Here is a 27,561-nt window from a genome sequence, read left to right as displayed (position 1 = left end):
GGCCCCTTCCAACTTCTTACTACTACTACTACTACTTCCGTGTTGAAAAGATTAGCCGTTGATATCAACGTTGCTGGGGGATGCCCAGTTGGGGGCTCCTTCCATGTCCCTGGCAGGAGCTGGAGGAAAGGTTGGGAGCTCACCCTGATCCAGGCCAGCACCTGGGTCTCGAACGTGAGCTTGCTAACCTCCAACCCAGCATCCTAACCACATGAGTCACCATTCTCCTTCCATGCTGGTAACTATCTTGGTTGCCCCTCTCTGATACCTTCCCAGTTTGTTGGCACCTTTCTTAAAGTGTATTATCCCATTTAATACCCAGTTGTAAAAGTGAAAGTTTACTGTACTAGTGGTATAGTTCCAGGAAACCTAACACTGCACCTCCCCACTCCTTATGAAATACATCAGAAGAAATATGCATGTGTTGAGAAGGCAGCAATCTAGGTAAGTGCAAAGAAAGTAATGATGGGTCAGATAAAGCAATCCAGCTCCGAAGAGGAGTAAGAAAGAGCAGTAGCAATAAAAAGAGAGAATCAAAAAGTCATAAGTCTTTTAAAAATCTCACACCCATTAATGATTCTTCAAAGAAACACCCAGTAGGACGAGTAGGTCAATTTTCCTATTTCCCCCCATATTTTCTTTGGCAACCATATGTCCCTGAATCCACATCAAATTAAGTGGAGACATTGGGCAAAAGTAATAGACTTATATACCACTCTCTAAGCGGTTTACCGAGTCAGCATTTTGTCCCCAACAATCTGGGTCCTCATTTTATTGACCTTGGACAGATGGAAGGCTGAGTCAATCTTGAGCCAGTCAGGATCAAACTCCAGGCTGTGGCCAGAGTCAACCTGCAATACAGCATTCTAACCACTGCACCACCGGTGCTCCTAACTCTCCGTTTACTCCCCACTTGCCCATTTACTCACTGGGGAAATAAAATAAATAAATATCCATGTCTAATACCCCCTTTCAAATGCTTTAAAGGAAAAAGGAAGTGCTAGGAGCAATAATCACACAAGTGTTGCCACATGCATGCCTTGCCTCTCCCCAAAACTAGCATCCTTGTGCAGAGAGATTTTTTTAAAAAAGCGCTAAATCATGTTGAGATCAGAGGTAGGATCATTTCCTTGTGTGCTGAAAGCAAAACAGACAGGAAAACTAGCCTTCGGATAGGAATACACAATTGGCTTTTCCACAGAATTTTGAATTGCCAGCTACATTCCAAAGACTTCTTCTGATCTTGAGCTCATTAATGAAACGGTCACATCTTCCTTTCCTTCTTTCTCTAGAATACTGCTGGTAGGATAACAGGGCTTGCTTGGAGAACCAGTCTTAAACTTGTCTTCGGAACATGTCTTTGATTATATGCAAACACAGTGGTTAGATTTTCCTATTGCATCAAAGTAATGTTTAAAATGGTGGCTTCTTAGATAAGCAAGATAGGCAAGATGCCAGCTTCATCCTAAGCTCTGGGCCACAATTTACAAACTGCAGGACAAACCGAAGAAACCACTTTATAGCTTAGAGTGATGTGTGAATTCATCCAGTAATGGCTTGTGAAGATTTTCTGAAATCTTAAAGAGAAGGAGAGGGGAAGAGGGGGAGGGGAGAGGGAGGGAGGGAGAGGGAGAGGGAGAGGGAGAGAGAGAGAGAGAGAGAGAGAGAGAGAGAGAGAGAGAGAGCAATTCAAAATAAAAGAAAGGAAATTGTTATGTCAGCATTGCGCACCATTTCCTGCACCACATAGGATGCTCACTATCATTTATTACAAGGCAAACAACATTGGACATAGGACCTACTCCAAGAATTTGACTGAAGAGCAAGGCATAGAGAGGGTTGACTGCCCCATTGGCAGCTGCGCCAAGAGATCCAAGCACCATATAGGGCCATTCGGGAGCGTTGTACTTCAAAATCCTGGTCACGTTAGCAGGTATGACATCTTCCTCATCCTTTTCATGAATCCTTTCCTTTTAAAAAAGGAAAGAGAGAAATATTGGCATTCAAGAAAGTTGCTCCCAGAGGACAAAAGCAAACAGCTCTCTACCACTCCCCCTTTGCCATTTTTCTGCAGGAAGAATCAAAAGGAGAAGGGAACTGAGAAAGGCAGTTTGCAACATTATGATGCAAAATCTTTGCCTCTTTTCTACATGTGGGGTGATATCCCACGCACTGCATAAAAGGGTGAGAATGTGATATAGCAGCACAATGCTATTTTCATCATTTTTATGAAAGCCACAGGACCAGCAGACCTCTCTGCCTCATTATAAGTCTTTAGATTTCGAGGGAATCATTTTGCAGTGTTACTAACAAGGTGAAGTTGTCAAGGTGGCTTTTTACAGGAGGATTCCTCTGTTTAAGTGCAACCAACCATCCAACCTCTGACTCACCTGGGGCATAGGAAAGGGCCTCTCTATAGGATCTTAGGCTGTGAGCAAGCTGTTTCCCAAATTGATCTGGACCTACACCACTTAGGCCTTTAAGACAGTAGTCCCCAACCTTTCCAGCTTGGCGGACTGTTAGGGGGGAAAGGGGAAGGTTCCGTGCAAGCAGCAGGCATGCACCCGCCATGCACACAAATGGAGTGCAAGTACACACATGCACTGCTCGTGTAAATGTAGCTGTGTGCATGCACACACTAGCCTTCGCACAGCCCAGTTGCGTATGACATGACAGCAGTGTTCCAATATCTCAGGGGCTGCCACAGGAAAGAGAGAGTCAGCTATTCTCCAAAGTGCCTGAGGCCAGGACAAGAAGCAACGGATGGAAACTAACCAAGGAGAGAAGCAACCTAGAACTAAGGAGAAACTTCCTGAGAGTGAGAACAATTAATCAGTGGAACAGCCTGCCTCCAGAAGCAGTAAATGCTCCAACACTGGAAGTTTTTAAGAAGAGACTGGACAGCCATTTGTCCGAAATGGTGTAGGGTTTCCTGCCTGAGCAGGGGGTTGGACTAGATGACCTCCAAGATCCCTTCCAACTTTTATTATTATTATTATTATTGTTGTTGTTATATTATTATTATTATGGATCATCGCACAGTCAGCCAGATGTTCAGACTGGATTTGGCATTTTGTCTACCTATCGAGTCCTTACCCAGGACCTGGGGCAGGCAGATGTGGATGTTTGACGGTATTACAGATATCGTCGCAGGATGGAAGCAGTTCCTAATAAGACCGCCTTTTGCAATTGACTAATAGCGAATTTGTCAATGCCAATTCTGTTCAAGTGGTGCTCCAGTTGTTTTGGGAGTGCACCCAAGGAGCCTATGACTATTGGTACTACCCTTGTTTGCTTTTGCCACAGTCTTTCTATTTTTATTTGTAGGTCTTTGTATTTTGTTATCTTCTCCAGTTCTTTCTCTTCTATTCTGCTGTCTCCAGGCACTGCCACGTCCACTAGCCAGACTTTTTTGTCTTTCTTATCGACAATTGTTAAGTCTGGGGTATTATGTTGCAGGTGCTTGTCTGTTTGAATTCTGAAGTCCCAGAGCAGTTTAATTTTATCATTTTCTATGACTTTCTCTATTTTATGATCCCACCAGTTTTTGCTTACAGGCAAATGATATTTTTTGCAGATCTTCCAATGCACCATTGTTGCTACTTTGTCATGCCGCTGCTTGTAATCAGTTTGTGCAATCTTCTTGCAACAGCTTACCAAGTGGTCCACTGTTTCTTCAGCTTCTTTGCATAGGCGGCACTTACTGTCTGTTGCTGTCTTCTCAATTTTGACTTTGTATGCATTTGTCCTTAAGGTTTGGTCTTGTGCAGCCAGAATTAGTCCCTCGGTCTCTTTCTTCAATTTTCCTGCTCTTAGCCATTGCCAGGTTTTATTATTATCTGCTTTCCCAGCTATTTTTTTCATGTATTGGCCATGTAGTGCTTTGTCTTCCCATGCCTCTATTCTGTTCTTCATTTGGTCTTTCTTGTAGGCCAGTTTGGTCTCTCCAGTAGTCAGTAAGCCTTCCTGATATACTAATTTCAGTGCATCTTCATCATTGTTCTTCAGATATTCTTCCAAAGCCATTTTTTCTTCTTCAACCATCTGATGTACTTGTAGCATTCCACGCCCACCTATTTGCCTTGGTAGATAAAGTCTATCAATGTCACTGCGTGGATGAAGGGCATGATTCATTGTCATTATTTTTCTGGTCTGCCTATCCATTGCTTTTAGTTCTGCTTGAGTCCAGTCCACTATTCCAGCTGTGTACCTAATGACTGGGATTGCCCAGGTGTTGATTGCCTTTATGGTATTTCCTCCATTGAGTTTGGACTTTAAGATCTTCTTCACTCTCTTGATGTATTCACCTCTAATCTTTTTCTTGACTTCAGTGTGCTTGATGTTGTCAGCTTGAAAGATACCCAAGTATTTGTAGTACTCTTCCTCATCCAGACTCTTAATGTTATTTTCGTGGGGCATCTTGATTCCTTCAGTTTTCACTATTTTTCCTTGTTTGATAGTAAGTGTGGCACATTTGTCCAAGCCAAACTCCATTACAATATCTTGGCTATATATACGGACAGTGTTGAGCAGCGATTCTATTTCAGATGATGTTTTTCCATACAGCTTCAGATCATCCATATAAAGGAGGTGGGATAGTCTGGCAGATGTTTTTGATGTTTGATAGCCATGTCCTGAGTTATTCAGTATTGTTGACAGAGGAAACAGTGCAATAACAAATAGTAATGGTGATAATGAATCTCCTTGAAATATTCCTCTCTTGATATTAACCTCTCCCAGCCTCTCACCATTGATCTGCAACTGTGTCTTCCATTGTGCCATCGATCTTTGCACAAATTTTCTGATGTTTCTACTGACTCCTGTTATTTCTAGGCACTTTATTATCCAATCATGTGGCAGAGAGTCAAATGCCTTTTTGTAGTCAATCCATGCCACATTCAGGTTGGTCTTCCTTCTCTTGCAGTTTTCCAAGATCATTTTGTCTATTAGGAGTTGATCTTTTGTTCCTCTGCTATTGGGGCGGTTTCCTTTCTGCTCAGGTGGAAAGAGATTGTTTTCAACTAGATGCTGTTGCACTGCATCAGCTACCACACCAGTTAGTAATTTGAAAGTTGTTGGTAAGCAGGTAATTGGCCTGTAGTTACCTGGTGTTGCCCCTTTTGCTGGATTTTTCATTATTAGGTAGGTTTTCCCAGTTGTTAGCCACTTTTCAATTTCTCCTCCTTGTAGTATATTGTTGAACTGCTTGGCAATGAGTGGGTGTATAACAGTTAGATGTTTCAACCAAAACCCATGCAGTTCATCTTCACCTGGTGCTGACCAATTTTTGATTTTCTTTGCTCTTTTTTCTACCATTTTTGTTGTTATTACTAGTTCTTTCATTTCAACTTCTGTTTTATTTGCATCCACCTCTTTTAACCAAGCCGCATCCTTGTTGTATTTCTTTGGGTTATCCCATATCTGCTTCCAGAACTGCACTGTTTCTTCCTTGTCAGGTACTGACTGATTCCTTGCAGTTTCTCCATTGATGGATTGGTAGAAATGTTTCTGATTGGATTGAAATTGGAGGTTCTGCCTATAGTTTGCAATTCGAGCTTCATATCTACTGATTTTCCTGGCTATAGCTGTTATTTGTTGCTTTATTATTTCCAGTGCTTCCTTGATCTTCCTTGTTTCTAAGTGGTATTTCTTGATTAGGTATTCTTTGGTCTTCTTGTTCTTCAGCTTCTTTTCTTTCATCTGTTCTAGCTTGCTTGCATGTGATCTTAACTTGCTGATCTTATTTTCTAGTCTAACCTTCCATTTTTCTGGTGCACTGTTTGTTTGTTTTTCTTCTTTGTTGATTTTGCATCCCAGGTATTCTGTTATAACTGCAGCTGTGCTGTACATTAGTTGGTTTGTTTCTTGCAGTGAATTGGTGCTTATACTTGATATTGCAGTATTTGCATCTTTTAATGCTTGTGCTAGCTGTTTCTTTGGAACAAGCTTCAATGCAGGTAGCCTTATTCTGTTGTTTTTGTGCTGTTCTAGATGCTCAGTTATTCTTTGTTTCAATTCTTTTATTTCTTTAGTTAGAGGGTTTTGTTCTTCCTGAGGAAGAGGTGCCTGGTTTCCAAATGAGAACAGTTGTATATCTCTGCTGGATTCCTTCACTGCCAACTCCCCCTGGTTTGCCTCTACATTCTGAATTACTTCTGGTAAGGCTTTGATTTCTTTGCCCTGGGTAAACCTTTGCAGTTCGTCCAATTCTGTTTCTGTGAATACTTTATTTTGTGTTATAAATCGGCGTTGATCTGCTAGTCTCTGTTCTGTTATTTCTGATTCTGGATGTTGTTCTTTCCAGAACTGGTGCATTCGTTTTAGATATCCTCTTCTTGTTGGACTTGATCTGTAGTAACAGATCATTATTTCTTTGTTTTCCATCACTGTGTATCTGCGACGGGTAAACACCTTTTCTTCCAGTAGTTCTGCAGCTGCTGGCCCTGGTTGCTCAGCCAACAGTCCTGAGTCCTGTAACCCATTTTTCACCATATATCCAGGAACTCCAATATCTAGTGCGGACCTTGTTAACCCGGGCGACGTCCGAGCCGGTATGGCATTCTGCAATTTACGTCTCACCATATTTTTTATGGGAGAGACACTCTTTGTCTGACTCCTCTGATGAGACCTGTCCAGTATGGTTGAACCTCTGGCATAGCTCTCATCTTCCTTAGAGTACACAAGCCCCACAACCATGTCAAGGTAGTGCCTCACTGGGGGTCAAGGTAGTGCCTCCATCATCATCATCATCATCATCATCATCATCATTATTATTATTATTATTATTATTATTATTATTATTATTATTATTTCTGAATGTGCTGCAGCCCAGGAGTTGGGGACCCCTGCTTTAATTTGCTTGCAGTCAAATTAGTAGTCATTGCTTCTCTTACAGGACCAGTGTAATACTGCATCCCTACCTGTAATCCTCACTAACCTTGCCATTGCTATGTTTGAACCAATTGTGTTTTCCAAAGATTCTTCATTGGAGGCCTCCAGGAGAGTAACTTGCAATCATTTAATTCCAACACAAGTATCCCTGAGGCCAGGCCTGGTGTCATGTGGTGGGAAGAGACAAAGGAAAATAAAAGAAGCTTCTTTTGGTCTTGCAGTGATTCTGACTGACCTTGATAAATGGTCTTCCATCTTCTTCATATTGAGAAATGCTACAGTTGCGCTCCGAATAGGATCCTACCATTGATACTGGATGGTCAGGGACTATATTTGACAATTGAGATCTGGAACGCTGTCGCAGAGATGCTCTAGAGAAGCAGAGAAAAGTCCAGTCACACTCTTGTCTGTCTCAGGAGTTCAGGAAATAATGCATTTATTAAATAATTGTATTATCTAATATAAAATGCCACGATGAGCTTTATTCTGATGCCCCTGTTATTCTTATTGCATCTGATATTTGAGAATCATGGTTCAGTTTAAGTCATCCAGAGACCCAGGGAAAAATGTCATGTGCCTCATTGTCACCCGAGTGACAAAATTTCCTCAAGACCAGCAAAAAAAAGGAATCCATCTGCTACAGCAGCAGTCCCTTTTTTCCCCCAGCTTTGCGCAGAAACCTGGATAAGGTAAGGGACCTTTCCTAAAAAAAATAGGGAGGTACTGTATCTACATAAGATCCAAACACCCCCTCCCAGTATTAATTATACATGGTGCACACAGCCTTAATATTTGTAGCCTCAATTCATGATAGCTGGCGTAAATGAATTTTTTAATTCCATATCCACATACCGTATTTTCTGGCGTATAAGACGACTGGGCGTATAAGACGACCCCCGACTTTTGAGAAGAATTTCATGGTTTAGAGTTGTCTTATATGCCGGAAAATATGGTATTTTACGGTGTATAAGACGACTGGGCGTATAAGACGACCCCCGACTTTTGAGAAGATTTTCATGGTTTAGAAAGTCGTCTTATACGCCGGAAAATATGGTAGTTCTGTACTATCTCTCACACATCTGCAGCTTAAGAGAGGATTTAAAAAAAAACTTTTTAAAATCTAAATCTAACTGTGCAGAGAAACTGGGAAGATCAGGTTACCATTTCCAGGGAGAGAAGATACCACACTCTTTACCTTTTCTTGGAAGAGGACTCTTATCATCCCCAAATAAAACTTTCAGATCCCCCAAGTAAATTAACTTCAAAAAAAAAGATCTTTAAATTTTAGCTGCCTAAAAGTCATATAATTTGAGTTATTTGGGTTTTTGAAAGTCTAAAAGGATTTCTGATCTGCAATATTTTTGTTTGTTTGCTTTCAAGGCAATGCCAGTATACAGGTTATATGCTATCATACATCATCCTTTGTGTGTCCTAGATCTAGTATCTTTCCAATTCCTTTCCTTCCCCCCCCCCCAATATTTCCAAGAAGAATTAAAAGGAAATGCAGTAGTTAAGAGAAAACCAGGCATTTTCTTAGGATAATATTTTCTGCAAAATAAGACTGAACTCCACATCTGACATCCCCTTCAACAATATTATAAAATGGGAGGGGGTGGATCCATTATTACCAATATTATCTTTATTCAGAACCAGAAGCTTCTGATTCTGTACTTGTAAAGAGCAAAGAGAATTTCAACACTACATTATTTATAGCCATGGGTGTGGGCCTATTTTCTTTTCTAGAAGCTGTTATGGAAAGTATGATGCAAAACTTTCCCTTTTACTTCCATAGGTACGCTCGTAATGCCTTCTCTTAAGGTTTGAACTATCGCGCGGGTAGATATTATCAAACTTTTTGCCATATGTTTTTGTTTAAATTCTAAATTTATTTTGGATCCATCCAGCTTACCGTAAGCTTGCCTGATAGCTTCCCCTGATGAAAGGCTGCGTTTTTTCAAGTTTGGGGTCAGATGCTGTAAATACAATAATAGAAGATTCATGACAACAATCAAAGGTAAGAGAATCCAAGAGAAAAAAAAGGATCTAGTCAAGTATTTATTTATTTATTTATTAATAAAATTTATATGCCGCTCAATCCCTAGGGACTCAGGGCGGCATACAAAATTAAAACAACAAGTATAACAATTAAAAATGAATACATTCACACAGCATGTCCCAATCGAATCCTGCCCCCCCCGGGGACATCAACCCCAGGCCTGCCAGAATAGGAGAGTTTTAATAGCTTTCTTGAAGCCCGGCAAGGTGGGAGTAGTTCGAATCTCGGAGGGAAGTTGATTCCACCACGTTGGAGCCACCACAGAAAAGGCCCTTCCCTGAGGGCCCGCCAGCCGACATTGTCTGGCCGACAGGACCTGAAGGAGGCCCAATCTGTGGGACCTCACCGGTCTCTGGGAACTATGCGGCAGTATGCGGTCCTGTAAGTAACCTGGTCCTAAGCCATGAAGGGCTTTAAAGGTGACAACCAACACCTTGAATTGCGTCGGGAGACCCACAGGAAGCCAGTGCAGCTCGTGGAGGATAGATGACACGTGGGTGTACCTTGGTAGCATTAACATCAAGCAAATCTACTATAAGACTGAAAATTTCTGTATGGTACTTAACACTTGCCTCTCAAGCCTTGCCATTCTTCTCTGATCATTTAAACAGAGGATAAAGCACCTTCTTAGCTCTGCTCATTTGGCAAACAAGCTGCCATCTCTTTTCCATAAGGGCATTTTCATAACTTACAGTAGCAGTGGATTTTGCCCAGGAGTTTTAAGAAGACCAGTTACCCCTTGCACTTATAGTTGTGTGAAACCCGAGAGCCCCTCATCTAGCTCCTCACCAGGAGTAAAGGTGCAAGAAGATGCTGTTCATGGTCGTATCATTTCATGTTTCAAGTAGTCAACTGGGTGTATTTGAGCCCTTCCCTTTATCGGGCTATCATTACAAACTCACTACAAGAAAGTCAAGAGAAAAGTTAATCTAAGGTAGGGGTCTTCAAACTTGGCCCTTTTATGATTTGTGGACTTCAACTCCCAGAATTCCTCAGCCAGTGTGCCTGGCTGAGGAATTCTGGGAGTTGAAGTCCACAAGTCATAAAAGGGCCAAGTTTGAAGACCCCTGATTTAGGACCACTTACTCTGGAACCAAATATGTTTTATATGGAGAAAGTTTTTCTTCCCTCATTCTAAAATGGAACAGCACAGCACAAGGTTGGCTTGTTTTCTTTGATAGAGTTAAAATAAAGGCCCTTTCCACTGAGATATTTGCAAATAGATTAGCATCTATTAGATTTGCTAATAGATGAGGAGGAACCCTGAGCAGATGGTGCTAAGGTACTGCTAGTGATGCTAGTCAAGAGATGATTGTTGGCATCTATTTGCTGTTACACATCTTGACTGCAGCTAGGCTTGCGTTTGCGCAAAAATGGAAGAGCAAAGAAATTCCCACAGAGGAAGAGTCACTATATAAAATATTAGCATGTGCGGAAATGGACAGGCTCACAATGGTATTGAAAGACAAATATGGATCAGTTTATTTCGAAACCTGGGAAAAAATTTACCGCTGGAGGGATTCGAGGAGGACGGTTGGGATTAAAGGTTAGCGTTAAGATAGAAATATATGTTATTTTAGAACAGTGGTTCTCAACCTTTTTAATGCCATGACCCCCAACTGGTCATAAGTCGAGGACTACTCAACCGGTCGTAAGTTGAGGACTACTCAACTGGTGCAGCACCGTTTGCAGAATGGGACTTTTGGCGGGCTCAGCAGGGCAGAGACAGCATGGACAATTCCTATTGGCTTTTGAAAGCAAATAGAATTAGACTCTATTCAAGATAGTCTATTCTATTGGCTTTCAAAAGCCAATAGAATAAAAGAGAGTAGCACAGCTAAGGAAAAGGGGAAAAAAATGGCGGACTGCGTTGTTTGGCAACCCCCGTGAAATGGTCATTTGATCCCAAATGGGGTCCCGACCCACAGGTTGAGAACCACTGTTTTAGAATAAGTACTGTATATAAAACTTAGATGTATAATTAGAGATGAAGAATCGATTGTAAAATGTAGAACAACTTGATAAGAATGTATATACTGGAATGTCACGTTACATCCAATGTTTTTTAATTGTATTATAAATAAAATTTGGGGGGAAAAAGAGATGATTGTTGGCAGCAGAGACTCTTCCTCGTACGCCTCTGAACCAACCAGATCCTGCATTACAAATGTAAGTAGTTGGAGATGAGTTATCATTGGATAAAGGAGCTGTGGTGACACAGTGATTAGAGTGCAGTATTGTAGGCTAACTCACTGCTCACTGCCAGGAGTTCGATCCTGACTGGCTCAAGATTGACTCAGCCTTCCATCCCTCTGAGGTCAGTAAAATGAGGACCCAGATTGTTGGGGTCAATACACTGTAAATTGCTTCGAGAGGGCTGTGAAGCACTGTGAAGCAGTATATAAGTCTAAGTGCTACTGCTATTGGGAAGGGAAGCACTTTTCAGAACATTAGGTGAAGACAAAAAAAAAAAATGCTTTAGAAAACTCTGGCTGAAGGTATCTGTATGTTTCCACAAATGACTGCATCAACTCTTTATTGCCTGGTAGCAGTAGAGCCTGCTAGCAGTAGAGCCATGTGTTGCCTCCACAAAGCTCAAGGTTCAGCCCTAGGCATATTCAATTCAAAGAAATGGGAGGCTTTTACGGTACCTTGAGAGAGCTAATATCAGAGTAAATAATATCTGAGCTATCTTTAATACAATGCAAGAAGAAATCATTTGATCCTAAAGTGGACAGCTCCCTTTGGTATGAAATATGCAAAGTCTAATTCTCTGTGGAACCAAAAAAACAAAACAAAACAAAAAAAAAAACTCAGGCTTCATTAACAGGAAGTTAATTATTTGAGTTAGGAGCATTAAAAATACAGAATCAGGCACTTGCTTTGCATTGATGTTTCCATGAGTGCCTTGTCGCCTTGGCTTTGCAACGTCACCAGCGTGAAATACACTCCTTTCCGTTCTATCAGCTCTTCGTGTTTCCCTCTTTCCACAGCTCTTCCATGCTCAAACCCAATAATGATGTCAGCAGATTTCACTGTGGACAGGCGATGAGCTATGGAGATCGCAGTGCGCCCAGAACGAGCCTACAACAATGAAAGAATGATCTTTGGAGGTGCAACCATTCATGACAGCTAGAATAGTCAGGTCTGTACTTCTGTCATCCCAGAGGATGGAATGAACCTTAATCAGCTGATTTCTCTCTACAAATATGGATGCTGTGTATAAATGTCAAAAGATTCCTTAAATTAATATGGGGGCTGATGTGTCATGTAACTTAATAGCAAAATAACCTTAATAAACCTGTGCAACCTGAATGCCTGAATTGTTTTAGCATTGACAGACATTGTTTGTTCATTCATGGCTATGACAGTCATTTTCTGGTGGTGCGGGGATGGAGGCATTTCCCCCGAAAGAGCAGGATTTGCTGGATTCACAGCTCCTGTTTCATGAGAGATAGACCAAATGGGGCACTATCCAGAAGCTTCAATTTGTGCAGAATACATTGGCTAATGTACCAGATGACCAGTGGTGGGATTCAGCCAGTTCGCACTGGTTCAGCAGAACCAGTAGCTAAATTTTGCTGAGTTCAGAGAACCAGCTGAATGCACACTGCTTCTGGAAGTCCAGTCTAGGCTTTGGAGGCCTGGAGGCCTCTCAGGCCTAGAACGGCCCATCAGAAGTGTGTAGATGCCACTTCCGGAAGTCCGTTCTAGGCCTCAGAGGACCAGGCCTGCATCTAATAAGAGAACCGGTTGTTCAGGTATTTGAATCCCACCACTGCAGATGACACTTGCCATCACAACCATGTTGCATCCATGCTCACTCATAAAATAGCTACAATGTGGCTAGTATTCAAATAGGATTCCAAGGGAGGTGTGAAGAAGGACGTTCGTCCCCACAGATACTATGTTGAGGAATCCTGCAATACTCAGTGCCAAGATGGGCACTTTCCTGGGTTGCCAGGGCACAGTTTTTTGTATCATTTAAAGGCTCTGTGATCTGCGGAAGGCATGGCAATGCATATTTTAGTCTAGGAAGGAAGATGACAGTGCAAAAAATGACTTTTGACAGTACAATCTTTGGAGGTTGGAGATTACAGAAGTGGTTATTGCCAAATCTTCCTCTACATTGCTTTGCAAGAAGATAAAGCAATCACATATTTTCCCCTGCTTATTTCAATCTAATTTTCCTCTATGTCTGTTTTCAGAATTTAAGTTTTCATGAAGTTGCAAAATTTCTCATTCCTATTCATTAACAGAGAAAGCCATCTGTGTGGATCCAAATGAATAAATCATATTTTAAAAAATAAAATAAGTGGTGTTACTGAAACCCCAATTAAATCCCCATGGAGTATTCCACCCCTCTTTCTTAATAACACAGCTGTTTCTGGGTGATTGCATTTCTAAAGCACTGCCTCATATTTACTTCGAGCTAAGAATGCTTTTGAAAAACAGGATTTGTTGTGGGCATGAAACATACATTTGTCGCGTGCAGCATTTATGCATCCATTTTTAAAATATATTTTAAACAATAATACTATAGTATTTCCAAAAAATAACTTAGAGAGCAATATGATTGAACCCCAACAGACAAAAGAAGCAAACATCTCTCATCTGTCCTTTTTTAAAATTACAAAAACTTTAAATGCAAAAGCTGTAGTGGAAGTAGAGAACTACTTCCTTCCCTATAAGGATACCCTCCTTTTGTCTCTCTCTCTCAATCCTCTTTTGAAAATGATGCTTGCAGACTCTTCAGGAGATCAAAGGTACAGTAGTTCTTAGAGAGCAGCACTCAATTTTCTTGCAAATCTACAACAATATGTACATGGTAGGAAACTGCACAAAGTTCTGTATCTTAAGCAAAACTGCAGGTGAAAATAGAAGAAAGATTTTAGAGAAAAATCTGATTACAAAATCTGAATGGACCAGAATGCTGCCCTGGTAATCCAGAGAGTGAAAAGAACCATCAAGTGAATTGATCTGCATATCCCTACATTCTTTTTGCCAGCATCTCCAACCCATTCTTACTGAAACCTAATTCTCTGGAAACTGCCAGCCCATCCGATGGACAACGAATGCTTGTGAGGTTTAAATGTTTTGAAATACATCTCGGTCACTATTTTTTAAACAAACCTTTATGGAGTTCCAGTGCACACACAGGCCTTTCCATTCACAAAAGCTGTCTTGTTCATTTCAAAGGAAGACTGCAGCAAGCAACAGCTCTTGTGTGCATTGGAGAAAGATGCAAAATCTAAATAAAATCGATCATTTGTTGTTCCCAAAAGTTTTTAGATGAAATACTGTAGCTGCCTCCCTTCCCCGCTCAAGGTTTACCCTCTCCACAGTTAAAACAATGCTCAAATTCATTGATTAGGCTAAACCATAATCTAAATCAAATAAAGCAGAGTAGTTGCCTCACAAACTTAACTAAGCCCTAAACCAGGGGTAGGCAACCTCCGCTCTTTTATGACTCGTGGACTTCAACTCCCAGAATTCCTGAGCCAACCATGCTGAGAGGAAAGGGAGAAGTTTCCAAGCTGAGCCATGCTGGCTTAGGAATTCTGGGAGTTGAAGTCCACGAGTCACAAAAGAGCCAAGGTTGCCTACCCCTGCCCTAAACCATATTTACAAAGCACAGTGTCTGGACTCACACCGTATGCAAAGCCAAAGCTAGGCAAACCACACGTTTAGTAATACCCTGTATGAAATCGGCCAACATCTGCCTAAGTGGTGGATGGAAAAGTCAAAAAAAAATTCCTACTCCTCGTCTGAGACTCCAGTTTATCATGTTAACCATAATGTTATATCCCAGAGCTGTTGTTAAAACCAGGGAAAAGAAGCACCTCTATTGATAAAGAGGCCATGCTTAAGAGACTGAAAAAGCAAAGGATTCCTAACCCCAATGAACTGAAATAGTATAATAACCTTGGAAAGTGTCTTCTGCACAGTAGCCTCGCTTTCATTGTCCAGTGCTGATGTAGCCATGTCCAGCAACAGGATTTTGGGTTTTCGAACTAAAGCCCGAGCAATGGCAATTCGCTGCTTCTGGCCGCCGCTCATTTGGCCACCACCTTCTCCAACAAGGGTGTCAAATTGCTGAAATAGTGGAAAGAGCAAAAGGTTAAAAAGTGCTTTCATCTCAGTCCTCTTAGGTTAGAGGTGGGGAACGATGGCCCCTTTATGAATCATGGACTTCAACTCCCAGAATTCCTGAGCCAGCCATCCTGAGGAGAGTTGAAGTCCACAAATCATAAAAGGGCCATTGTTCCCCACCCCTGCCTTAAGTCAATCAAAAATATTATGTTGAATGAGATAAGACAGAGAAGCAGCCATGGAATAACTGGGACTTTGGCCTTCTGGCGAAAGATGTGGTGAAACAAAGAAGCTTATCTTTGCTCCAGAGGGAAGGTCCACCTGCTCATGAAGCAAGGATGTTGCAGGAAGCTTTGCCCGAGAAGAGAAACGCAACAAGGGAAGGGAGAAACGCAACAAGGGAGGGGTCTGCCAATCCTGTAACAACACTTGCAGAATGGGAAAACAGAAGTCCTAAGGGCTCTCCTCACTGCTGAGCTGGTGCTGCTCTGCAAATCTTTGATCTGGCAGAAAACTATCCTGGCCTGTGATTTTCTAATCCCTACCCTGCCTCTGCTTCAAGCCATGGCCAGACTGAGGCCTGCTTTACAAGCCTAATTGATGCCACCTGCTGCTTGGATGGGGCCAGGATGGAGGAAAAAATGCTAGAGTACAGATGATTAAGCTCACTTCAGGCCTGGGGACAGACAAGGGGAAAGCAAGATTTGGGCTCAAGGCAGGAAATAAAAATATGTTGTTGGGCCACAATTGTACAACTCTCGGATATAAGAGGAAAAGGACTTCCCCAACTGCCACTATCTAGATAGATTGGGCTTCAGCTCCCATAATCCCTCACTATTATGCTCACTGTCCTAGGAACTATATTGGAACTGAAGTCCAATATAGGTAGTCCTCGACTTACAATCATAACTGAGCTCAAAATTCATGTTGCTAAGTGAGATAGTTGTTAAGTGAGCTTTGCCCCAATTTACGACCTTTCTTGCCACAGTTGTTAAATGAATAATGGGGATTGTTAAGTTAGTAACATGGTTGTAAAGTCATTCTGGCTTCCCCATTGACTTTGTTTGTCAGAAGGTCACAAAAAGGTGATCACGTGACCCCAGGGACACTGCAACCATCACAAATACACACCAGTTGCCAAGCATCTGAATTTTGATGGCGTGACTACAGGGATGCTGCAATGATTGGAAGTTTTAGTGTTCAGTTTTGGCAATAGTTCTGGTCTTTTTAAAGTCAATTTCATTTAAATTGACTTTAAAAAGACCAGAACCTATTGCCAAAACTGAACACTTTAATAACAGAATAATCAGAGAGGCCATCGAGATAGAGAAATGCCCACACAGCATGAATAAACAAGATGATACCTCCCGCCTACCAGCCATTTGGAAACCCGCCCTTATTGACAAACGAGTCCCTAACACAAAGAATGATACCAGACCCACACTCACGAAAACCACACAGGATGTCACCACCACACATCCACGCAAAAAGCAAACCCAAACCCACACCGATGATGAGGCATGACCACAAACCAGAAGCCAGACCACAGCTGCATTATTAGCCACTTTAAACCCCTCCAATCCATACATGAAACAAACTGACACCTACCATGAGATGAGGCACGACCACGAACACAAAGCCAAACAACAGCAATGCAGCTCGCCATCTCAAATCCCCCTACAACTCAGACTAACCTGAGCACTCCCCCAATCAGAGCACAACCAACCCCCCATCCAATCAGAGCACAGCCAAGCCCCTAACCAATCAGTTCATACCCCCACTGGCAGTTAAAAGGAAGAAACAGCTACAATCACACATTGCTCCTAGAAGCACGAAGCCAAAAACACCAGCCTGAAGATGACGAATGGGACTTCGTCGAAACGTCACCAAGACACTTCCAATTTTACACGGGAGAAAACCCGAATAACCAAAGACCTACATACATACATATATACATACATACATACATACATACATACATATATGTATAAATTGAAAATATATATCCTCCATTTCCATGGGGAAGAAAATAACAATAACTCTAACTCACATATAACTATGCATGCATGATAAAGCATAATAACTCCATGTGCATATCCACATATAGATTATGATTTCAAGAGGGTTTTTTTCTGCAGCTGTTCTGTTTGTTTTAATCTCCTTTAAGAGCTTTTAAAGGAAAAATCTTAGGGGGAAAAAGACTGGTTCACCTCTATTCCTTCACCAGAAGCAATGTGTTTTCTACCGTCCTTTACCCCAGGTGCAAGTGGCTTCAGCAGGGGTAAGATGAAGCACACTGTATGTTGTACTATGCAAAGCTATTAAATAGAAATGGTCTGAAAAGTTTCACTAGATACACAAATAATCCTTAGATGGATCATTCCAATGAGTACTGCTAACCACTAGCTAGGTACAGGTGGTTCTCGGCGTACGGACAATCTCATCATGAGATTGTGTGCAAGAGTTCTAAAGCTTTAAGAAGGTCTAGATATGCTGGTCATTTCTTAGAAGCGATCATTTAACCAAATTAATATTGAGTGTCATGGTTGCTTTGGAACTAGAGGACAACATGTTGTCAATCCCTGACTTAGTGATTTCAAACTATGCAGATGTGGTGTAAGAGGCAATCTTGGTAGAGGACCGAGAAGGGATAAGATGAAGTTCCTTTTACCAGAGGCAGATCCATGATAAAGTTGTAGGCGTTGGCTTCTTTGGCTGCTCTGATGATGTCTTCCATAGTGGCATTTTCCTGACCATAGCGGATGTTTTCTGCTATTGTGGTGGCAAACAAGACGGGTTCTTGTTCCACGATACCCATCAAAGAACGCAGCCACTGAATATTAAGGGAACGAATGTCATGTCCATCTAGGGTAACCTGCACAATAACAGTTTGTAGGTAAAGACTATGGTCACTTACACCTTCAAGTCCACATCTTCCTCTCTTAACATGAAACTTCTTAAAACAGCAGCATTATACTCCACTACTTCCAGTTTTGTTTCTAATTCCTACATACAATACCTGGAAGTACAGCTACTGAGGCTAAGTCTAGCCTATTAATTTTCCACAACTTTCCCTTAATCTCAAGCCAGACATAAATAGAATAGAATAGAATAGAATAAACTTTATTGTCTCTTTAAATGTACGCTAATCAACATACGTTAAAATGAGATTTCATTGCATTCAGCTCTCAAAGGGTAACCACCCCCAATATACACTGCATAAAAATGACAAAATAAACAAATACATAAAATTATGCATATAACCACATACACATACCTATGTGGCCCAGAGAAACAACACAGTCTAGTTCAGATGTATACATATACATGGAAAGAAAAACAAATGTCTCTTGGTTTCAAACATAACCTGTTCTACAGCAGGGGGTCTTCAAACTTGGCTCTTTTATGACCTGTGGACTTCAACTCCCAGAATTCCTCAGCTAGCATCCCTGGCTGAGGAATTCTGGGAGTTGAAGTCCACAAGTCATAAAAGGGCCAAGTTTGAAGACCCCCTGCTCTACAGCATCTGAGCATCCTTTGCAGGGAGGGGGAAGTAAGAATAACACAAGGTCTCTCTGGACACACGGCATTAGCTTCACAATTCTTTGAATTCTGATCATTGTATTGATATGCCTCTGCAGATGTATCCTATGGAAGAACCCCAGGAATTGTTGTTAATACAACAAACAATATACTTAATTCCTTAGTAAAATATGTAAGAGTTGGTTAGCAATGAAATGAAACAAGCAATGATACAATTCTAGGTACCAGTATTTAGGATGGCTGTGCAAACCAATTCTGAATTTTCCAGAGATTAATATTCTTTTTGTTGGACATTTTAATTCAGATGCAAGCCTGTGAGATAATATTACTTAATAATTTCATTTATCTAGGTGGATTGGATATTAAAAGACCATGAAAAGAATTCAAAAATATTTTTATACGGATGGATTGTGCACATCATAATGGATTTTTTTCTTCATTTTGTCCTAATGAAATATGTGTAGCCAGCTAACTTCCTCAACAAAATTGGAGTTAAGAAAACTCTGACTTTATGAGGGTTCATGAAGCTTACCACAAAGTATGAAAATTAACTGATCTGAGTCCTGAGAGAACTGCTTGCCAAGATACATTTTCCATTTGCACAAATATCCCATTCATAGAATGTATTCTATTCATGTATTACACAATGAAAAACATCTCCATTCATTTTGCATGCCAATGACACGATGCCTTTCCATGTAGTCAAAGATGTGCACATGGGGTGGGGGTGGGAATCACAAGGGTCAACAAAGTTTTCCATTTCCAGTTTTGAAACCCAGGCATCTCTCATATAAATATGGATATGGCCTCATTCCTCTTTGACATGTTTGGAGTCCCTGAGGTGATTTGCCCATCCTACTAGGTTTGCTAGGTGGGTACATTCCAGTCCCCTTCCTTAAATGTTGTTATCTGATGGTACCTTAGAGGCACACTGTCTCAGCAGCTGCCCCTGTCCTTTGGAATAGCCTCCTCTATGAGATTCAAAGGTTCCCTACCCTTTTAGCATTTAGAAGGCCATGAAGAGATGACTCTTCCTCCAAGTGTTGGGCTTGGATGGAGGTTGAGCTGGGAGGCTGTTTGGTCTGGCACCTGGTAGGAAAGATGGTTCTATTTCTATCTCTGTTTGTATTGATTATTATGGGCTGGCTAGGATCATCATATGAGACAGGTAGCCATTTGAGTTTGGTAAATAAATAAATGTTATGTTGCTCTTTGAGTTCAAAGACCAGTTGATTAGAGGAGGCTAAGAGCATGACGCTACAGTAAATTGCAAACATAATTACACAGCAAGAATGGCTCAAGCTTCAGGATTTTTTCAATGAAAGAAAGATGACAGAGTTAGGTCAAAGCCTCACCATGCCTTCTGTAGGGTCATAGAAGCGCTGGATCAGCTGAATTGTGGTACTTTTCCCTGCTCCGCTTGGGCCAACAAAGGCTGTGGTTTCGCCTGGCTCGATAATCATGCTGAGGTTATCTAAAATCTGGAGTTAAAGAAGAAAGAAAATGGCACTGTATTTGGAAAGGCCCGGTTAGGTACTCAGAATAAATCTGGAAATTATGGCAATGCTGCAAACTAGAACCTTTTGAGTTCTTACCTTAACATCCGGCCTGGATGGGTAATGGAAGGTTACATTATGGAATTCAATTTCACCCCGGACTTTGTCCAGTTTGTAGCCATCTTCTGACATGCAGTCAATTTTAGGTTTCTGGGGCAGAAGTAATCAGATCACTCAATTTGCCTTTTTCTCAAGAAGCTTTCTTTCAGTACAGAGTAGCTAGTTTTACATCTCCATCTGAAGGATTTATCTTTCCTCCCTTAGACCTTCAACAGACCTTCAGAAATGCCCTTGTGGCGATTCCATCTCTTATTGATTTCCACTCCCAACTCAGTACTTAACATTTCCATGAATGTCTTGGTAAATCGCTTAGTTTCTAGCTAGAGAATGTGTCAGATTCTTGAAACCCTAGCTGGGGAATTATGGGATCTGAAGTCCACACATCTTCAAGTGGCCGAGGTTGGGAAACACTGATTTATATCACCCATTCATGGCACCCAGAGCATTTAGACCAGGGGTTCTCAACCTTGGCAACTTTTAAGACTTGTGGACTTCAACTCCCAGAATTCCTCAGCCAGCAAAGCTGGCTGAGGAATTCTGGGAGTTGAAGTCCACAAGTCTTAAAGTTGCCAAGGTTGAGAACCCCTGATTTAGACCCTACAAGTGATTGGCTTGCTAGTTTATATTCAGGAACAAAAGATGGCACACACAGGAATCACTCCTCCTATTTTCACCCACAATAATTCTATGAGATAGGTTGAACTGAGAGTGAGTGACAAGCCCAAAGTCATCAGGCAGGTTCCATGCTTAAGGCGGACCAGAAGTTGGGTTGTGTGCTCCAGTGCAGAAAAGACTTACTTAAATAAACAATTCAGTATATGTTTTTATATTGATTTGTTTTGATGCCTTCAAGTCAGTGTCTGATTCCTGGTGACTGCCTGGTCTAATCCCTGCAGTTTTCTTGGCAAGATTTTTTTGGAAATGATTTGCCCTGGCTTTTTTCCTAGAGCTGAGCAAGAATGAGCAGTCCAAGTGTCACCCAGCTGGCTTTGGCTCTCAGACATGACTCCTAACTTCTAGCCTGATGCCTTAACCACACATCCACAGTGGCTTTGTTCAGTGTACATAGACTTGCCTATTTATATGCATTTCACTTATTTTTGGCAAAGCAAAAAATAAAACTGATAGAATATCATTGACTTCTACAGCCATAGCTTGTTGGTATCCACAGAATTATTGTAGGAAAGATTTAATGAGTGGTGTTTGTTTCCTTGCAAAATTCTGAAGCATTGGCAGTGCTATACATATTAATTTCATTCTTGGAGCTTCTGGCCTCCTTTTTTTTTTTTTCTTCTTATAATCACATGCCTGAGGGGCCAGAATGACTTAGTTCCTGAAACCACTTAATTGGCAAATTGCCTCACTGCCTTTCTTGATGATCAGGTACCTTATAAAGTATAGCCCTCTTTGACAGACAGAGTGGGGCTCAGTGAGGAGCTGAATATTCATAAGAAAATCACTTAGGAATGTCATTTGGATGAATGCACTCTTTGTAAGGCAGGATACTGGTTTGCTTTAACTTGCAATCAGTTTCTTCTAATCACTATAATATTTCTAATTTGCACTCATGGCAGAAGCTCACTTTACATTCCTTGAAACTCTCCTCATCCCTTCCAAAGCAAGCAGCGATTACTTACTTCATTTATTGTCTCAAATATATTTGTGGCAGCCCCACGGCCTGTTGCAAAGGCTTCCAAACAAGGGGCTGCTTGTCCAAGATTTAAGGCACCTACTAGGACACCAAGAAAAACCTGAGAAGGGTAAAGGGAAAAAAAATATTAGTTTCTACATGCTAATACTAAATTACAATCAGAAGCTATATATGGCCCAAAATGGTATTTCTGGAAGGCAGATAAAATACTTTGTTCTTTTGAGAAATAACATCAAAGATGCTCTTCTTCTCTGTTAGAAGGCAGGAATAGAATTAAAGGGACTTTAACTTAGGGAAACTATTTCAGTTTCCAAGTCTGGGGCTGGCCCCTTAATTCAAAGCATGTTTTAGAGGTAAATACATGGTATGTACTAAGACAGAACCAATCTACAACTAAGGAAAAATCCCCCGAAAGTTAGAGTAATTAATCCTTGGAACGACTTGCTTCCAGAAGTTGTGGGTGCTCCATCACTGGAGGTTTTTATTTATTTATTTATTTCTAAAATTTATATGCTGCCCAATCCCAAGGGACTCAGGGCGGCGTACAAAACTAAAACAATAATCTGACAATAAAACAATAAAAGGAATACATTCATACAGCGTGTCCGATCATATCCCGCCCCCCCCCGGGGACATCAGCCCCAGGCCTGTCGGAACAGGAGAGTTTTAATGGCTTTCTTAAAGGCTGGCAGGGTGGGAGTAGTTTGAACCTCGGGGGGAGGGGAGTTAATTCCACCAGGTTGGAGCCACCACAGAAAAGGCCCTTTTAGAAGAGATTGGACAACCATCTGTCTGAAATTGTACGGGTCTCCTGCTTGAGCAGGGAATTGAACTAGAAGACCTCCAAGGCCCCATCCAACTCTGTTATTCTAATAAACTAATCACCGAGTCTTATGGCACCACCCCTACAGAATAGGGAAACATTAACCAGCTTCAATTGCATGGCCTACAGAAATTCAACTCACCTTCAGAAAAAGAAAGAAACAGCTCCCTAACTCCCCAAAACAGATCTATTTAAAAGCAGACATGCTTAGCAAGAATGCAAGGCCACTGGGCTGCAACACTGAACAGCAGGGATGAGAAGAACATATGGCAGAAAGGACATGGAATTGAGCAAGGCTAGGCAAAGTAGTTGCTTGAAATCAACTGGTTCTGCATGAGAGCAGCTGAAAATCACTTCTGAAGCAGCTGCTTGGACTTTGTGAAAGGCACAGCTGCTTTTACAGCTGGAAAAGAGATGCCTCGTTTCTGTCCCCAAAGAAAGCAGCACCTTTAGTGATTTGCACAGCATTAAAATGGAAGCTCCTGGAAAGAGTCCGCCAACAGTAGCATGTTGCACTGTAACATTTTGCTGCAGAGAATCATCCCTACCAGAACCACCTTCTAAAGTGTGAAACTGACTTGGCTTCCTCAGGGCTTAAATCCAACCCAGCCCCTGGAGTCAGCAAAAAGGTTCTGCCACTCGCCCTTTCATGTTTGTGCGCTGAAAATTTCACTTCATTTGGGCTTGTCACCAATCTTTTTTGGAAGCACTGGATGCTGTGGCAGGACAAAAGAAATGGGAAAACCCAAATGGATGGCTTTTCTAATTGTATTTTGCAGGTTCCGAGCAGATAGCTACCTCAGTGCTATCTACAGAGGTCAACCAATTTTTTTTAAATAGTTAGGTTTATAAAATAATCACTCCAGGGTCTATCCAAGCAGTTGGGTAGAAAGTGAAGGGCTGCTGGGTGTCACTGACTCTCCCCATATCTAAATGACTGTGTTCAAAGGAGGAAAGGTTTTAGATAGCACTTGCCTGCAAAAGGGTCCCAGCAGAATATTCCTTGTCATCAAGGACAAGTTTTGAGCCATACCAGAAGGCCAGCGAATAACACAGGAAAATGATGCACCAAATGTAGCCTGTGAAGAATCCCATTATGATTCCCTTTCTGATCCCCCAGGTTTGAGCAAACACCAGATTTTTGTCATATCTGAGGAAAGAAAAAATTGGAAAGAGCACATTTAAAAGGATCGTTTTGCAGCTTTCAGTGCTGAAAAAAAAAGGACTGGGATGCTTTATAGGAAAATTCCTTGTCATGTGGTGTCACAGCCCATTCTTTGCATTCCCAAGAAAGACTGGAAAAGACCCTTGCCTAAACTTTGATTATTTGCTGGCCTATCAGTGACTGGGTTCGCATATGAGGCTAAGCTATATTATGATCTGTTTAATTTTGGTTTGTTGCATGAGCTCAGCCATTGTGGTTACTAACCTTTGGTTTACAACCTTATTTGTTGCATATATTAATCAAGAAACTATGGTTAAATACCCATTGCCTAGCACTATCACCCAAAGTAGGCCAGGTAGGAATCAGACACCATCAGGCCTACTTTCTACTAGGCCTACCACTCTACTTTCTGTTGTTATATTCTATAACAGTAAAGTAAGTCTGAGAGAGATTCTCTCACCTTCCCACTTATAACAATAGAAAGTCAAGACAGAAGAAACTTGAGTTTCTTCTATAACCCCTCCTGTCTTTTGGGGCTAAGTAGATGTTTCTCTAATGGTGGTTGCATTATTCAAGACTAACTCTGTGTTTTTACAAAAGCATAATGGATGAAGCCATCCACTTTGCAAAACAGTGAATTAAGGAGACTGATTTAGATTAAAGCTGCTTTCTAAGTCCCCATCACACATGTCCAGTTCTTGCTTTGAATTAATACTGAAAATGCCACAGGAAGCCATTTTGATCCCAGAGGCAAAGCACAAAATGGCTTTCTGATGACTCCAGGTGAACGAAAAAAGATTTTGATATTGGCAACAAAAGAGGGATCACCATCATATCTGATGCTAGTCTAATTAAAGAGAAGGCTGTGTGACAGGCAGCACATGCTCACCTAGCTAATACATGGCCAACTCTACAATATTGCTGGTGTAATTAAAGCAGCTAAATCCGAGGAAGCTCTTAGGACACCCTTCCCATTTTATGCATCTGGGACAAGCTAGATATTCCTGGACACAGCTTAAGTTTATTCTTCAAGAAAGAGCTTGTTTTTCATTGTCATGATATGTTAATATTCATCTTTAACACTTAAGCAAAACAGACTGAATCTGTTTTGATTCAGTCAGCTTATTTAGTGCTCAGAAGCAGCCTTGGTATATAACCAACCTTTCAACTTCTTTTCTTTCTCCTCCAAAAGCAGCCACAGTTCGGATCGATGAGAGCACTTCATCAGCAATGGCTCCAGCTTTTGCATAAGCCTTTAACTCTAGACCCGTCAACTTTGCCACAGACTTCAATACAACAGAAACAAAAGTCAGAAGAACAAATGTGGCACAAAGGTGCTATTTAAAGGTTGATGCTATATAGGCCAAAATTGAACTCAGTGTTTTTTTAAATTTTGCTACTATAAAATGTATGAACTTCCACTCCCGTTCTGGAAGTTTTTAAGTGGCCAAGTTAAAAAAAAAACAACTGCCGATCTAATTAAGTTACTTAGTTAATGAAATCAGACTCAGGAGCAGGTCAACACAATATTTTGTGCCTTTGGGGAACCTGTTTGTTAGGAAGGCTTTCTCAACCTTCTGGTTACGCAGAGGACTTTTATGTAGGTACAGCTGAGGTGAATTAAAGGCTTGCCTTTACAGCAGGGGTGTCAAACTCACAATGTCATGTGACATGTCGTGACGTATAGGAACTTTTTTTCCATTGCCGGCAATGGGGTGGGTGCAGTTTCAGCATGACGCATCCGGCCTGTGGGCTGGCAGTTTGACACCCCTGCTTTACAGTTATAAAATCCAAGGAGATGGCCATCTTGATTAAACAAGGAACTTAGCATTGACTTATGAAGCAGCAAAGAGTAGCAAGATGCTTTAAAGGTGACTCCATGCTCTGTAGTATAAGCTGTCATACATCGGAGCTCTCTCCTTCTGATAGCAACGTCACTTAGATTTATATAGTACTTCACAGTGCTTTACAGCCCTCCCTCTCTAAGCGGTTTACAGAGCCAGCATATTGCCCACCAACCATCAGGATCCTCATTTTACCGACCTCGGAAGGATGGAAGGCTGAGTCAACCTTGAACCCAGTGAGAATTGAACTGCCAAACTGCTGGCAGCCGGCAGTCAGCAGAATTAGCCCGCAGTACTACATTCTAACCACTGTGCTACCATGGCTCTTCAATTGCATGAAACAAAAAAATGTTGGTGTGTATATGCATATGGAAGCCAGCATGGGGTAGTGGTTCAGGAACTAGACTAGAAACTAGGAGACTGTGAGTTCTAGTCACACCCTAGGCATGAAGCCCACTAAATGATTTTGGGCCAGTTCCTCCATCTCACCCGTAGGAAGAAAGCAATGGCAAACCAATGATTCCTTGAGGTGCCCCACCAATCAGTTCTTATAAAGAACAACAGAAACTACTGCTGGGAAATTGTGCCAAATAAATGGCTGCTAATTTTTTCAAAAAGAAAAGGCAACAGTAAATGGTTTGATGGAGGGTTACCAAGGCATCAAAATGGTCAATAACTTGAAATTCTTTCCCCAATTTCCCCCAATTGGAGGAATCTCTCCCCCCTCTCCAATTTCCCCCAATTCCCTCTAAATAACCTCAGGAACTCCCCTTCAACAGATAGGACATACTTCCGTACCAGGCCAATTATGCCAGCTCCGATCCCAATTAGGGGACTGACTGCGATAATAACCAAGGTCAACTTCCAGCCTCTGACAAATCCTAGCAGGAATCCACAAACAAAGGTGGTGAAGCGCTGGATAAAGATTGCTACTTGATCAGCAATAGCATCATTTATTTTATTAATGTCACTGTGGAGAACAAGAAAAGTTGAAGCAGCGGATACATTTTGCTTTCATTACAATTCCCAACGCACATGAAAAGATATCACTCCTTTCTACACTGGGGAAATGTGGGTGAGAATGATTTATCGTGGTAATTATTCATCTGATCATTCTTTTATCTGGGGAGTTTATTTCCCGTATGTAAGATTAACCTTAAACTTGGTGCAGGCAGAAGGTCTTATATTTCCAAGTATTTTGCCCTGCTGGAGTATTCCCACCAAGATTCTACATGTTATCAAATGTAAGCTTCTATTTTTCATCCTTCCCTCCCACCCCCACCCCAGTAGCTGACAATTGGTTGGACCGTCTGCAGAGATTCTGCTTAACAAGGCCAAGATGGGGAAAATAAAATTTGCACAGATGCTCATAAAGCACTAACAGCTTCTGAAGAATGCCTGACCAGATGGACATCTGTGGAGATTCTCAGTCATCCAGGTCATAGTTGTCTCAAAGGTGCCTTTTCAAAAGGCGACTGGACTGTTTTTTCTTGAGGAAAATGTTTCTCTTCTCATCCAAGAAGCTTCATTGGTTCTGGCGGGATGGTGGCGGCAATAGAAGGATTAGTTCTGATTGGATGTGGGGGGGGAGTGTTGAAGGATCATATTTCTTTGCAGTCATCTGGCCAGATGGACTTTCCTCAGATATTTTTATCCATCTATTTATTTATTTATTTTTTTATTTACAAATATTTATATGCCGCCCAATCCCAAAGGACTCAGGGCGGCGTACAAAATTAAAAACAGTAATAAAACAATAAAATAAAGTAATCCAGTCATACCGCGAGTCCGATCATATCCCGGCCCGCCGAGGACATCAGCCCCAGGCCTGCCGGAACAGGAGAGTTTTAACGGCTTTCTTAAAGGCTGGCAGGGTGGG

General features: G+C 41.5%; 1 protein-coding gene across 4 annotated transcripts in view; it reads right to left on the bottom strand.

Moving 5' to 3' along the window:
- ABCB11 (ATP binding cassette subfamily B member 11) overlaps positions 1-27,561 on the bottom strand; it is an 84,176-nt gene that overhangs the window by 23,268 nt on the left and 33,347 nt on the right. For all 4 annotated transcript variants that reach the window (XM_039365450.1, XM_039365448.1, XM_039365451.1 and 1 more), the window contains 12 exons: positions 26,481-26,652; positions 25,000-25,124; positions 23,649-23,823; positions 21,837-21,950; positions 20,179-20,289; positions 19,939-20,064; positions 17,712-17,915; positions 14,873-15,043; positions 11,830-12,031; positions 8,801-8,864; positions 7,127-7,262; positions 1,803-1,970 (listed from right to left, as the gene is read on the bottom strand). In XM_039365450.1, the coding sequence (XP_039221384.1) occupies positions 1,803-1,970; positions 7,127-7,262; positions 8,801-8,864; positions 11,830-12,031; positions 14,873-15,043; positions 17,712-17,915; positions 19,939-20,064; positions 20,179-20,289; positions 21,837-21,950; positions 23,649-23,823; positions 25,000-25,124; positions 26,481-26,652 (1,768 nt within the window). The remainder of the gene's footprint in view (positions 1-1,802; positions 1,971-7,126; positions 7,263-8,800; positions 8,865-11,829; positions 12,032-14,872; positions 15,044-17,711; positions 17,916-19,938; positions 20,065-20,178; positions 20,290-21,836; positions 21,951-23,648; positions 23,824-24,999; positions 25,125-26,480; positions 26,653-27,561) is intronic.

The sequence above is a fragment of the Crotalus tigris genome, unplaced genomic scaffold (genome assembly GCF_016545835.1).
Source record: "Crotalus tigris isolate CLP2741 ecotype Arizona unplaced genomic scaffold, ASM1654583v1 scf7180000020074.1721668, whole genome shotgun sequence".
Taxonomy (NCBI): domain Eukaryota; kingdom Metazoa; phylum Chordata; class Lepidosauria; order Squamata; family Viperidae; genus Crotalus; species Crotalus tigris.
This window is presented reverse-complemented; position numbering and strand designations above follow the sequence as displayed.